General features: G+C 42.2%; 2 protein-coding genes across 2 annotated transcripts in view; both read right to left on the reverse strand.

Moving 5' to 3' along the window:
• The window catches only part of LOC123764690 (uncharacterized), a 194851-nt gene extending 185175 nt beyond the window's left edge, over positions 1-9676 (reverse strand). The window contains exon 1 of the mRNA XM_069302384.1: positions 9655-9676. The gene's annotated coding sequence lies outside the window, so the exon portion shown is untranslated. The remainder of the gene's footprint in view (positions 1-9654) is intronic.
• LOC123764638 (homeobox-like protein HDP1) lies at positions 4611-5411 on the reverse strand. The gene has a single exon (XM_045752611.2). The coding sequence runs from the start codon at positions 5409-5411 to the stop codon at positions 4611-4613; it is 801 nt and encodes a 266-aa protein (XP_045608567.2).
• Positions 9677-14927: the final 5251 nt, after the last annotated feature.

The raw sequence follows: 14927 nt of genomic DNA on the forward strand, positions 1-14927 counted from the left end.
ATTAGGCAAATCGGGCCTTGAATAGTAGGCTGAGAAGTGCGTTCTGGCTATTAGGTACGACATATATATATATATATATATATATATATATATATATATATATATATATATATATATATATATATATATATATATATATATATATATATATAACCAATTTTAAATAGACCACTTTGGCCTAAATCTAGCATTAAGGTCTATCAGCTTTTGCTGACTGAGAGGAGGAGATTTTCGAAATATATTTTCGCATATGCAATTAAAACGAAGATAAATCTCGAGCGAAATGTAATGAATCTGGCCAGGATTGAATGCCATTGGCATAGACAAGACGAACGATCTAATAGATCTTGAGGTTATTGCTGCGTCTCGAACTCATCTCACAAGTATTGACATATAGTAATGGATTCATCTACCGACAGCAGCTGTAGACCGTTGTATTTCAGACTGTATAATATTGTATCGAGGAATACAGTTAGGTTACTCGCGAGGTTATGGTTGTCTTCTTAATATTGTTTTATCAGTTAACACATTATTTTGATGAATATCAAAATATTCTTTGGTTACTCATGTGTAACGCAACTGAGTGATGATTTCTTAAACGCAGAACGTCATGAATTATAGGCCTATCTACCCTCTACGTCCTTAAGGTCAACGTAGAGATCTTAATTTTTTTTTTCACTAAGATCTATGCAATGACAAAGTCTATGGGTAAGTTCACTTTGTAGGTTTAGAAATTCTCAGAAAAAAATTCCAGGGGATACTATGTTGTGTCGTACAGTATCAAAGGCTTTCTGAGAGTCGAGGAATATGCAGTCTGCCTTATCCTTCTCTCTCTCTCTCTCTCTTGTTTGATCTATGTCATCTGATGTAGAACTCCAGAAAGTTTGCCAAGTAAGATTTTCCTTTACCGAGTCCATGCTGGTGTCTTGAGACAAAAAATGTGTTCTACATGTTCTACTCGACTGCTTCGGATCAGTTTATCTAGCAACTTGCAGGGGATACTTGTTAGGGTTACAGGTGTGTAGGGTTTGGGCTTGTCTTCCCCCCTTTTTCTTCTAGATGCCGATGTGAGATGTGTGTGTGTGTGTGTGTGTGTGTGTGTGTGTGTGCGTGTGTGCGTGCGTGTGTGTGTGTGTGTGTGTGTGTGTGTGTGTGTGTGTGTGTGTGTACTCACCTAGTTGTGCTCACCTAGTTGTGTTTGCGGGGGTTGAGCTCTGGCTCTTTGGCCCCGCCTCTCAACCGTCAATCAACATATATACAATTACATGTGTGTGTGTGTGTGTGTGTGTGTGTGTGTGTGTGTGTGTGTGTGTGTGTGTGTGTGTGTGTGTGTGTGTGTGTGTGTACTAGCACCACATAAGAGGCGTAAGCCCTTTACCCACCCCTGTCTTACCAAAAAAGTAATCATAAAAGATTACTTTTGCTCGATACCAATATTCCCCCTTCCTGTCATCTCCAAAACATAACTCCCCACGACACCGGCAAACTTGACGACTATCCCCCAGACCTGTGAGCTTCACTCTTACAAACTTTCCTGAGTGAAGTCTCTCGTTGTTGAGACATCACTCAAAACACATCGTTTCTCACAATACTTCATATTACATCATTCATTGGTTTCTGTAATATTTCGTTGGTGCTCTTCCGTAATCTTACGATCTATTATAACGTCAGGATCATTAGTATTTTTTGTTATATATATATAACAAAAAAGTTGTTATAGTATAGTAGTTGTTATATATATATATATATATATATATATATATATATATATATATATTTATATATATATATATATATATATATATATATATTAGTTGCTGAGCGTCAGCAACCTTCCCCAGTCTTCCAGTCCTCCCCACCATTCCTCCCTTCCCCGTCCCCTCGTCCTCCCCCACTCCCACGTCCCCTCGTCTCCCCGCCATTAACCCTCCCTTCTCCCCTTGTCCTCCCCTCCATTCCCCACTCCCTAGTACAATGCATTCCTAAATGATTAGATGTTCCCATCAAAAAATTGGGAACATCAAACGATCTGATGTTCCCATTACTGAAAAATAAGAAAACTGTTTAAAAAACGAAATGAATAACAATGAAATAATAAAAAATAAACTATACTCACGAAATGAATGGTATGGTAAACAACACAGCTCAATTCCAACACAATGTCACACAAAATAATTAAATCAAAATGGAAATAAACCGAAATTTATGAATATTCAATGTATCAATGAAATCGGAAACATTGAAATGGATTCGTAACATATTTAGTGTAGTGAATGTTGCTCTTACATCCAACAGATGGCGCTATTTAAAAAAAAAAAAAAAAAAAAAAAACATTTTTTTTCCTTTCACAGGTGAGGCATAAATATAGTAGCTAAATAAAAACACGCGTCTATTTGAATGCAACGTTGTGTTAAAATTTAAAAGCAATTGGTAAAATGGTTTCGAAGCTTTCCCTCACATGAAAACACAGTTTTTCAAAAAAGGGTGTTTTTTCCCGTCACAGACGTGATACCTATATAGTATGTATATAAAAACCCGTTCGGATACAAATTAAAGGTTGGCTCAAAGAACGTTCGAATATTAGCGATTTTGAACAAACGAACATTTACATTTTATATATATATATATATATATATATATATATATATATATATATATATATATATATATATATATATATATATATATATATATATATATTAGTATATTTTGGTAGCAGTCTTTCCTGTAGACATATATTATTAAATATGACCGAAAAAGTAAGATTAATAATTCTAACACGAATTTTCTCAATCTTTCGTACATTTCTTTTCACTGTTGGAGGTAAATCAAAAATCAATTCTCCAAAATTCATTTTTATTTCTAGTCTGACGCGACACGAGCGCGTTTCGTAAAACTTATTACATTTTCAAAGACTTTAGTTTACAAATACACAACTGAATAGAACTTACGCATCTCCGATTTTATATCTACATTTGAGTGAGGTGGATGGGGTGAGGTGGCATTAATAGGGTATTAATTTCATCAACACAAGACAGAACAAGAGGTGGCATTAATAGGGTATTAATTTCATCAACACAAGACAGAACACGAAACAATGGGTATTGAATAGAAGTGTTTGTAGAAAGCCTATTGGTCCATATTTCTTGATGCTTCTATATTGGAGCGGAGTCTTGAGGTGGGTAGAATATAGTTGTGCATTAATTGGCTGTTGATTGCTGGTGTTGACTTCTTGATGTGTAGTGCCTCGCAAACGTCAAGCCGCCTGCTATCGCTGTATCTATCGATGATTTCTGTGTTGTTTACTAGGATTTCTCTGGCGATGGTTTGGTTGTGGGAAGAGATTATATGTTCCTTAATGGAGCCCTGTTGCTTATGCATATTAATGCCACCTCTTGTTCTGTCTTGTGTTGATGAAATTAATACCCTATTAATGCCACCTCACCCCATCCACCTCACTCAAATGTAGATATAAAATCGGAGATGTGTAAGTTCTATTCAGTTGTGTATTTGTAAACTAAAGTCTTTGAAAATGTAATAAGTTTTACGAAACGCGCTCGTGTCGCGTCAGACTAGAAATAAAAATGAATTTTGGAGAATTGATTTTTGATTTACCTCCAACAGTGAAAAGAAATGTACGAAAGATTGAGAAAATTCGTGTTAGAATTATTAATCTTACTTTTTCGGTCATATTTAATAATATATATATATATATATATATATATATATATATATATATATATATATATATATATATATATATATATATATATATATATATAGACAGATTTCGCAGTTACAAAAATAGACTTTCTCCTGTAAATCAGCAAAGCTCTCAGCAGTTAACATCAGTATAATTCTTCTCTTAAAAAAACAGCTTTCCACAAGTGATGACAACACGTCACATCTTCCATGTCAGTCATGTCAAACAGCTTGACATTACCTAAAGGTCGTCCTGAGGAGCAACGTCCCCGAGGCTCGATCTCGGACCAGAACGTTTTGGTTCATAGTTTGATCAACACGTCTCCTAGACGCCGCTGCTCGTAGTCTGATGAACGAATCACAGCCCAATTGATCAGATGACGTCAATATATTAAATATATTACTTCTTATTAGTCACGAATGCCATTATCATAAAACGTCAATTCAAAATATTGCCCCCAAAGCATTACAAGGGATAGAACCATACCCAACCCCTTGAACCATCGAGGATCGAACGCAGACCCGCAAGAAACGGGCCCGTTGCTATATACAGACCGACACAAGGCCCATCAGGCTATGCTCATCCAAGCAGCCGCAGTTGACCCAAAGGGAACAGTCGTGAAGTTTGACGTTGTGTGTTCAAAATGAATGAACATCGTTAGCTGTGAATCATGTAAAAAGAGTTTTACATTCCTAAGCAGAAACGTTGGCGGTTGGATTAACCAGCATTTAGCCTTTATTGATGAGGACTGGCTGCGGTAATGGGTGTGTAAATATAGCATCATGTCTCGTCAATTCAGAACCGCCTTAAAGATTTATCGAAGAGGAGGAGTTTTAGTGTCGTAAAAAATATCTTTATTGTTGGAGATAAATTTTCTATTTGCTGTAAATTCATGGTCCAGGAGACGTCAGTATTGTGTATACTGGAGAATAATCTGCATCTTAAACAATATCTTTTGGAGTTTTACCTTGCAACATTGTCCCATCTTAATGGTTCCTCTTACAACAACAACAACATCCACACCATCCACACCATCCACAACATCCACAGCATCTACAACATCCACAATAGCTACAACATCCTCAACTTCTACAACATCCACAGCATCTACAACATCCACAGCATCTACAACATCCACAGCATCTACAACATCCAAAGCATCTGCAACATCCACAACAGCTACAACACCGACAGCATCTACAACACCCACAGCATCTACAGCCTCCACAACATTCACAGCATCTACAACATCCACAGCAGCTACAACACCCACAACATCTACAAGACCCACAGCATCTACTACACCCACAGCATCTACAGCATCTACAACATCCACAGCATCTACAACATCTACAGCATCTACAACATCCACAGCATCTACAACATCCACAGCATCTACAACACCCACAGCATCTACAGCCTCCACAACATCCACAGCATCTACAACATCCACAGCATCTACAACACCCACAGCATCTACAGCCTCCACAACATCCACAGCATCTACAACACCCACAACAGCTACAACATCCACAGCATCTACAGCCTCCACAACATCCACAGCATCTACAACATCCACAACAGCTACAACATCCACAGCATCTACAGCCTCCACAACATTCACAGCATCTACAACATCTACAACACCCACAGCATCTACAACATCCATAACAGTGTAAACATCTGGTCTGTGTTGAAATTGGTTCATTCTGAAGTCGTGAGAATTGTGCTACTGTTCCCGCTACGATTGTGTGTAATTATTTAGCGCATTGCAGTCGTACCACAACTTCAATGCGATTGATTGTGAGATTATAGGATTGGTCTGACCGGATATAAGGTCCGCCGCTCTCATTTCTGACTGGGAAGGCATGAATGATGTCTAAACACGGTTTAAACCCCTTTCAGGGCATAAGCAAATAGTATGCCCTTCGACCCGTTGTTATACCCAAAATGGTTCCTCGGAAGCGTGCCCAACGAGGTGCATATGTATACCCTTCCTGTATGTAGATATACCCAAACATATGTATATGTATGTGCATATATATATCCTCCCATGTTGAGAAGCAATGTTGAATTATTGTTGAGTGTTGCAGTGATTCTTTGAGCCATGAAGAATATCATGTTTACCCGGTGTCGAAAAGCGCTCGAGGGACGTTCAGTTAACGTCGATCCAACGCGTTAACAATTTCCAAAATATGTCATGTCACTGTCATATCACCGTCATTTTACTAGAAAAACCAGGGAGGGGGGTTTGGGGGGGGGGGAATTAAGATGCTGTGCCTGCCTTATAGTAGTAGTGGGCATCCTGCAGGCTTGGGAGGCTTAAGGTGTTGGGCTCTGGTGAGTGAGCTTAGTGACTACAATATCCAGGGGTTCCCCGATGAGTCACTGTTGATGATGCTGGTCATCAATTTGCCCTTATTGGAGGGTGGGGGGGTGGGGGGGTGGACGATTAATCAATAATAGTTAACTATCACTTCGAAACTTATCATTCAAATCTAACTTAGGACATTCAGTGCTTTCAAGCTCTGGTTGATTAAAGTTATATTTGCTCGAGCTGGATAGGGTTATAATGGATCCTTTGCTTTCACTCTCTAACTTCCTGCAAGATAAAGCAATTGTCAGGAGAAAACGCAAAGCCAAAATGAATGAATAGCAATTAGGAAGGATATAGGACAGACTAAGAGCTGGTTAAAAGAAAGGATCAGAGGAAAGGTGTCTAAGAGTTTGAACCATCGGGTATCGAACGCAGATCATACAAGAAGCAAGTAAGTAATTATCAAAAGAAGGCACCAAACTGGGAAGGCTATGTAGCACCATCAAATGTGCAAAATAATCAGAGGGCGCTAAATATCACCAAGGATGCCAATACAAGAACAAAAACGCATAAGGCGAACGATATCAAAAGCATCCGATTCACTAAGAATTCTATCGAGGGACAAGCAACCGCGAGGGACGGTCGCAAAGCACGCTCGTCCTGGAAATCAGGACTTTCAACAAGAATATGCACGACCGTAAGAGGGACAATGCAATTGGACAATAAGGAGCAGGGCGGCGCTCCGTTAAGTGACCATGAGTTAAGCGTGTATGGCTAAGACGCAACCTCATCAGAGCCGTTTCCCATCGCCGGTTACGGTAGTAGGAGGAAGGCCACGGGGACACACTACACTTAAGAGTACGCAGTTTGTTACCAACATCAGAAGACCAACAACCCTGCCAACGGGCAAGGATGAAGGAAAGAATAACCGGGTAAAAGTCGGAATAAGGAATACCTTTACGGGAGACGGGACAAGCGCGGATAGCTTCTCTAGCAGCAGCATCCGCACGCTCATTGAAAGAAACACCAACATGGCTGGGAACTCAGCAAAACTCCACGGATTTAAATTTACTAGAGATAAGAAACAGCCAATGTTGAATCTCGACGACCACGGGATGGACTGGATTAAAGGACCCGAGAGCCATGAGGGCACTACGAGAGTCAACTACAACCACAAAAGAGAAAGGACAACGAGAAAGTAGGAGACGAAGAGCATAGAGAATAGCATAAAGTTCTGCTGTGAAGATGCTAGTCTCCGGAGGGAGGCGACACATATAAGTGCGATCAGGAAAAACAACAGAGTAGCCCACACCGTCAACAGACTTAGACCCATCGGTGAAGATGGAAACGGAGCGAGAGTGAGAAGAAAAGTGCTCAAGGAAAAGGCGTTTCAGAACCGTAGGAGGAGTAAAAGCTGTAGTGATGCGGGTCAAGGATGTTCAAAATTTTGGGAGGGGGACCCTCCACGGGGGCAAGGAAGGAACAATACGAGGAGACATATTAGAACTACGAACTGAAAGAGAAATACAAGAAGCAAGGTTCTTGCAACGAAACAAGAAGCAAAAATACTCATCATCATCCCCTAGCTTTAAGACAGTCCTGTTGGTGTTTGGAATTAGGTCCCACACGAGGTGACTGAACCACTCAGATTATTCCCTATCATGTCGCATCCAGAACACGATCCAGTGATTGGCTTACATCCAGGTCCCTCAAATACTATTGGGTGCACTAGGACGAACCGGGCTCAGTGTGCTAGGACGCACGAACCGTGCTAGGACGAACCGTCCTTACCTAGGATCGGAACCCAGAGCTCTCGCTCACGAGCCGCGTGTGCTTACCGCCACACAACAGTCAATACTGCAATAGTTGGACGCTTTATTACAAGCCTGAATACTTTTTTAATGGGTTCAGAGTCCACTTTTTCACGAGCTAGTTCAGAAAATTAAATAGTGGATGTCAATTGAATAAGTTTAGATTTACGAACGACCTGGGTAAATACTGGTCCGGAAATAGGTCTATATTCATTTGTAGAATAAATTACCGGGTACCATAATAGACGTAGAATCACTGGGTTGATTCAAGCGTAGGATAGACATGTATGAATAAGTTTGGAAGAATATAAATAGAAGCTGCCTCGTATGGGCTAATAAGCCTGTTACAGTTTACTTAATTCCTATGATCTTAAATTGTTTCCAAATATTTTATTCCATTATGAAATCTAATGGAAGAGTCAATGAACCTAACAAAATTGAGCACGATTGAGCTCTAGATTTACACAGTTACCGTCTTTAATATCAAAGTTTCTTTTGCCCTTGTCCCGAGTGATGCATAACACACTACCGAACCCTCGCCTGATGCCATTCCAACTGCACTTAAGGTGAGCAGGCGGGGCCCAGGAGCTCTACTCAGCTTTATGGAAGCAATAACATTTTGCATATCTTACCAGACTTGGGTCATGGTACTCATGGAGTAGCCCCTAGGTACCCCAAACACTCTCTCTAGTACAACACTCTTGTACTCTCTAGTACAACTACGCCACAACCCTCTCTAGTACAACTACGCCACAACCCTCTCTAGTACAACTACGCCACAACCCTCTCTAGTACAACTACGTCACAACCCTCTCTAGTACAACTACGTCACAACCCTCTCTAGTACAACTACACCACAACCCTCTCTAGTACAACTACGTCACAACCCTCTCTAGTACAACTACGCCACAACCCTCTCTAGTACAACTACGCCACAACCCTCTCTAGTACAACTACACCACAACCCTCTCTAGTACAACTACGTCACAACCCTCTCTAGTACAACTACGCCACAACCCTCTCTAGTACAACTACACCACAACCCTCTCTAGTACAACTACGCCACAACCCTCTCTAGTACAACTACGTCACAACCCTCTCTAGTACAACTACGTCACAACCCTCTCTAGTACAACTACGTCACAACCCTCTCTAGTACAACTACACCACAACCCTCTCTAGTACAACTACGTCACAACCCTCTCTAGTACAACTACACCACAACCCTCTCTAGTACAACTACGCCACAACCCTCTCTAGTACAACTACGCCACAACCCTCTCTAGTACAACTACACCACAACCCTCTCTAGTACAACTACGTCACAACCCTCTCTAGTACAACTACGTCACAACCCTCTCTAGTACAACTACGCCACAACCCTCTCTAGTACAACTACGTCACAACCCTCTCTAGTACAACTACGCCACAACCCTCTCTAGTACAACTACGCCACAACCCTCTCTAGTACAACTACGTCACAACCCTCTCTAGTACAACTACGCCACAACCCTCTCTAGTACAACTACGCCACAACCCTCTCTAGTACAACTACGCCACAACCCTCTCTAGTACAACTACACCACAACCCCTCTCTAGTACAACCACGCCACAACCCTCTCTAGTACAACTACGCTTGTAGCTGAAGCTGTACGCTATGTAGCGGTGATCATCAAAGCTGTTCCGAGTGATTTGAGTTACCCTATATTACAATGACGGATGCTAATGGCACTGTTTTTGTTTACAATGAAGGGGTTAATGGAACCATTTGTACCGTAATTAACTGTACCATATTCACAGTAACAACCATTCACCATACTTACAGTGACTCAGTGGGATGGTGTTCTGCCCTGAAATAAAAAAAATAATCACAAAATAATCACTATTAATATTAAATGAAGCAAATTTATTAGACCTATGGAATCTGTACTTCTCACTTATATAGGTAGATGAAAAGAGCTCTATAGGCCTAGAGGTGTGGGGGGGGGGGGCACTGGGCAGATGGTAAAGAGGATCAGATAACTCGGTAAGGCTATTCAATCCTGATCACCTTGATATTCAAGAGCTCGGACCCATATTTAGGAAGCCATTAGGATTGGAATCTATGCGATGTTGATTGAAATTACGATGAAAGGATTTATTTTATCCTACTGGGAACTGAGAATATATACACACGGGAATATATACACATGGGAGTAAATACACAAGGGGCAATATATACAAGGGGGAATGTATACATACATGGGAATGTATACTCAAAGAAATACACAGGGAAAATTATGAACAGCGGAATATATGAACAGGGAAATGTATACATAGGGGAATATATACACCAGGGAATATATATTCAAGGAAATACATACACAGGGGAATATACACACAGAGGATATTTACACTAGGGAATATATACACATGGAAAAATATACAAATGGTAATATATACGCAGAGATATATACATAGGGAAATAAATGTGTGTAGGTGTATGTCATGTGTGGTGTAGGTCATGTGTGTGGTGTAGGCCGTGTATTGTGTAGGTCGTGTGTGTGGTGTGGGTCGTGTGTGGTGTGGGTCGTGTGTGGTGTAGGTCGTGTGTCTGGTGTAGCTCGTGTGTGTGGTGTAGGTCGTGTGTGGTGTAGGTCGTGTTTGGTGTAGGTTGTGTGTGTTGTAGGTCGTGTGTGTGGTGTGGGTCGTGTGTGGTGTAGGTCGTGTGTCTGGTGTAGCTCGTGTGTGTGGTGTAGCTCGTGTGTGTGGTGTAGGTCGTGTTTGGTGTAGGTTGTGTGTGTTGTAGGTCGTGTGTGTTGTAGGTCGTGTGTGGTGTAGGTCGTGTGTGTGGTGTAGGTCGTGTGTGTGGTGTAGGTTGTGTGTGGTGTAGGTCGTGTGTGTGGTGTAGGTCGTGTGTGGTGTAGGTCGTGTGTGGTGTAGGTCGTGTGTGGTGTAGGTCGTGTGTGGTGTAGGTCGTGTGTGGTGTAGGTCGTGTGTGGTGTAGGTCGTGTATTGTGTAGGTGTAACAAACTAGGCTGGTTGTAAGAATTATCCAAGAGTGGTTTATCGACAAAAGAGAATGGGAAGCTGGGCCCGCGTGGTGACCCGGGACCTGACCCCTAGGGAATTCGCGGTGAAAATAATCGACGCCTTGTTCATAGCTTCGTATAATGAACCATTCTATAGTATTCAGTAATTTAGAGAAATTAGCCTTTATTCATTTTGTATTAAAATTGTATTGTATAATAGTACTGGGTACAATATCAAGAGTATTCTAATTATTGAGTTAAGTCACCATCAGTGACGTCACGAATCAGATCTAAGTTGTAAGGCGCGAGTGACCGGCGGTCATAGGTCATCAGTGTTGACATGTCTACTATTTCTCAAAGTTCAAGTAACCATTTTGGTGATCGGGAACAGCTCTGCCGTTAGATGCTTGTGTAATTTAACTTCAGTAAAATAATTCAACCAGTCTGGATCAATTAAGTACAACAGAGGTTAATTGTTATAACTTAAACCTGGCTAAGTAACTTGGTAAGCGATGCGGAATAATACAATGCTCTAGTCTGGGGAAGACCAGACGAGGAGAGATCAGTGTGAACTCCAGATCAACTGGGAGAGGTCAACCATCTTACCTCTCTCCCAAGACCAGCCCAAGCTGGTCGCCCAAGGTAGAGTTGCTTTATGAGTCCTTATAGGGATAGTCAATTCATTGCCGTTCAGGTCAAGTAGGGAGTGTTAAAGTGACAGGGAGTGAACATGTTTAGATTTTGTTTTAGTTTTTCTTTTAATAAATTAATTAGTTAATAAATCGCATTTTTATTATTTCCATGTGTTTGTTATATGTACAGTATATGAACTTGTCCTGGTCACGTGGTCCACACGAGGCAGAGTTGAATTGGGCGCCGATTCTAACATCGAATCGGAATTCATCATTCCCGTGTAATTAATTTCACACTCTAAGTTTCCAAGGTCATCGGTTACTAGTGGGGATCAAGCCCCAATGTTGATTAATTAGCATGATCGATCCAGACCTCGATCATTGCTCTGTGTTACTGGTCTGGTGGTGGCGGCGGAGGCGACTCTAGGGTTTTGCTCAAAGTCTGTCACGTCATACGGGTTGTAGAATCCTAAGTCGGTCAATCGTCTTAGGACCACGTGGCGTGGAGTCGGCTTTAGTAAAAGTTTTGGAGTCCCTTGTAGAGAATAAAAATAGTAAGAATACGGGTAGAGGGGGAGAAGAAGGAAAGATGAGTCGAGTAACACTACCCGTGTTACATAGGCCGTGTGTGTGGTGTACATCGTGTGTGGTGTAGGTCGTGTGTAGTGTAGGTCGTGTGTGGTGTAGGCCGTGTGTGGTGTAGGTTGCGTGTGGTGTAGGTTGTGTGTGGTGTAGGCCATGTGTGTGGTGTAGGTCGTGTGTGGTGTTGGTCGTGTATTGTGTAGGCCGTGTATTGTGTAGGTCGTGAGTGGTGTAGGCCGTGTGTGGTGTAGGTCGTGTGTGGTGTAGGTCGTGTATTGTGTAGGTCGTGAGTGGTGTAGGCCGTGTGTGGTGTAGGTCGTGTGAGGTGTAGGTCGTGTGTGTGGTGTAGGTCGTGTGTGGTGTAGGTCGTGTGTGGGGTGTAGGTCGTGTGTGGGGTGTAGGTCGTGTGTGGTGTAGGTCTTGTGTGGTGTAGGTCGTGTGTGGTGTAGGTCGTGTGTGGGGTGTAGGTCGTGTGAGGTGTAGGTCGTGTATTGTGTAGGTCGTGAGTGGTGTAGGCCGTGTGTGGTGTAGGTCGTGTGTGGTGTAGGCCGTGTGTGGTGTAGGTCGTGTGTGGTGTAGGCCGTGTGTGGTGTAGGTCTTGTGTGGTGTAGGCCGTGTGTGGTGTAGGTCTTGTGTGGTGTAGGTCGTGTGTGGTGTAGGTCGTGTGAGGTGTAGGTCGTGTGTGTGGTGTAGGTCGTGTGTGGGGTGTAGGTCGTGTGTGTGGTGTAGGTCGTGTGTGTGGTGTAGGTCGTGTGTGGTGTAGGTCGTGTGTGGGGTGTAGGTCGTGTGTGTGGTGTAGGTCGTGTGTGTGGTGTAGGTCGTGTGTGGTGTAGGTCGTGTGTGTGGTGTAGGTCGTGTGTGTGGTGTAGGTCGTGTGTGTGGTGTAGGTCGTGTGTGTGGTGTAGGTCGTGTGTGTGCTGTAGGTCGTGTGTGGTGTAGGTCGTGTGTGTGGTGTAGGTCGTGTGTGTGGTGTAGGTCGTGTGTGGTGTCGGTCGTGTGTGGTGTAGGCCGTGTGTGCTGTAGGCCGCGTGTGCTGTAGGCCTCGTGTGGTGTAGGTTGTGTGTAGTGTAGGTCGTATGTGGTGTAGGCCGCGTGTAGTGAAGGCCGGTGTAGGTTTTAGGTCGTGTGGGGTGTAATTTAAGACGTATTTGAACCAATTTCACTTCCAATGTTAATCAAGGAACTCATCTTCTCAAGGAGTGAGTCGAATCTTTGGAGTCAGTTCCGTGAGCGATCTTAAAGTTGGCACACACGTCGACGTGGCCCTCCGAGATCTCTATAGAAGCTAAGTCTGGTTCCCCGCGAGTGGTATTGAGAACTCCCTTCGGAGTGTGGGAGAGGGAAAATTGATTTGAAACAGTGAAAGAAGCTTTAGGACAGTGAAATAAGCTTTGGAACAGTGAAATAAGCTTTGGAACAGTGAAAGAAGCTTTGGGACAGTTAAAAAAGCTTTGTAATAGTGAAAGAAGCTTTGGAACAGTGAAAGAAGCTTTGGGACAGTGTAAGAAGCTTTGGGATAGTGAAAGAAGCTTTTGGACAGTGATACAAGCTTTGGAACAGTGAAAGAAGCTTTGGGACAGTGGAAAAAGTTTTGGCACAGTGAAAGAAGCTTTGGAACAGTGAAAGAAGCTTTGGGACAGTTAAAGAAGCTTTGTAACAGTGAAAGAAGCTTTGGAACAGTGAAAGAAGCTTTGGGACAGTGTAAGAAGCTTTGGGATAGTGAAAGAAGCTTTTGGACAGTGATACAAGCTTTGGAACAGTGAAAGAAGCTTTGGGACAGTGGAAAAAGTTTTGGCACAGTGAAAGAAGCTTTGGAACAGTGAAAGAAGCTTTGGGACAGTGAAATAAGCTTTGGAACAGTGAAAGAAGCTTTGGAACAGTGAAAGAAGCTTTGGGACAGTGTAAGAAGCTTTGGGATAGTGAAAGAAGCTTTGGGACATTGATACAAGCTTTGGAACAGTGTAAGAAGCTTTGGGACAGTGTAAGAAGCTTTGGAACAGTGAAAGAAGCTTTAGGACAGTGGAAAAAGCTTTGGGACAGAAGAACGACAGGAGAAGGTTTAGTGGGACAGGAGGAAGAACATCCGGTTGGTTCACGAATGTTGCATTGTATGATCACTCATAATAATGAACACTCTCATTAATTAGTTCAACAGATGTTTGAATTGCTCACTCATTGTAGCTGCAGCACCAACATTATGTGCAATATAATCATTACAGATCGGAACGGTGTTTGACGAGCATTTACTCGACGTACATAATTACAAGTAATTATCAAAAGAAGGCACCAAACCGGGAAGGCTATGTAGCACCATCAAATGTGTGGGATAATCAGAGGGCGCTAAATATCACCAAGGATGCCAATACGAGAACAGAAACACATAAGGCGAACGATATCAAAAGTATCGCCAAGAATTCTATCGAGGGACAAGTGACCGCGAGGGACGGTCGGAAAGCAAGACACACACACTCGTCCCGCAAGTCACGACATTCAACAAGGATATGTACGACCGTAAGAGGGAAAATGCAATTTGGATATAATTACAATTATCTCTGTTGCAATATATGCAACAAGATTAAAGCCTGTTCTATCAAACTGTGACTCTCAGCGAACGAAGGCATTGCGATCTCTTCAGAAACTACGGATATTAAAGATTTTTTTTTTTTTTTGCTTTGCGATATCTAAGAAAACGGTAAACTGATCATGAGTTTACCAAGTGGTTGGTGTTGTAAAATTAAAAAGTTTGCTACAGTCATATTCTGCAATTTGCAGGCACCAAGCGGTGCGTGTAACGACTTGAACTGCCTCTGACAGCCCCTGTAAATGTGCTCTGAAGAGAGATATTTTGCTCATTCACTAGGAAAGGCTTGG

The sequence above is a fragment of the Procambarus clarkii genome, chromosome 48 (assembly GCF_040958095.1).
Source record: "Procambarus clarkii isolate CNS0578487 chromosome 48, FALCON_Pclarkii_2.0, whole genome shotgun sequence".
Classification (NCBI taxonomy): Eukaryota; Metazoa; Arthropoda; class Malacostraca; order Decapoda; family Cambaridae; genus Procambarus; species Procambarus clarkii.

Excerpts from the sequence above, each read along its gene's own strand:
- LOC123764638 (XM_045752611.2), bottom strand. The coding sequence starts at position 5,411 with ATGAACCAATTTCAACACAGACCAGATGTTTACACTGTTATGGATGTT.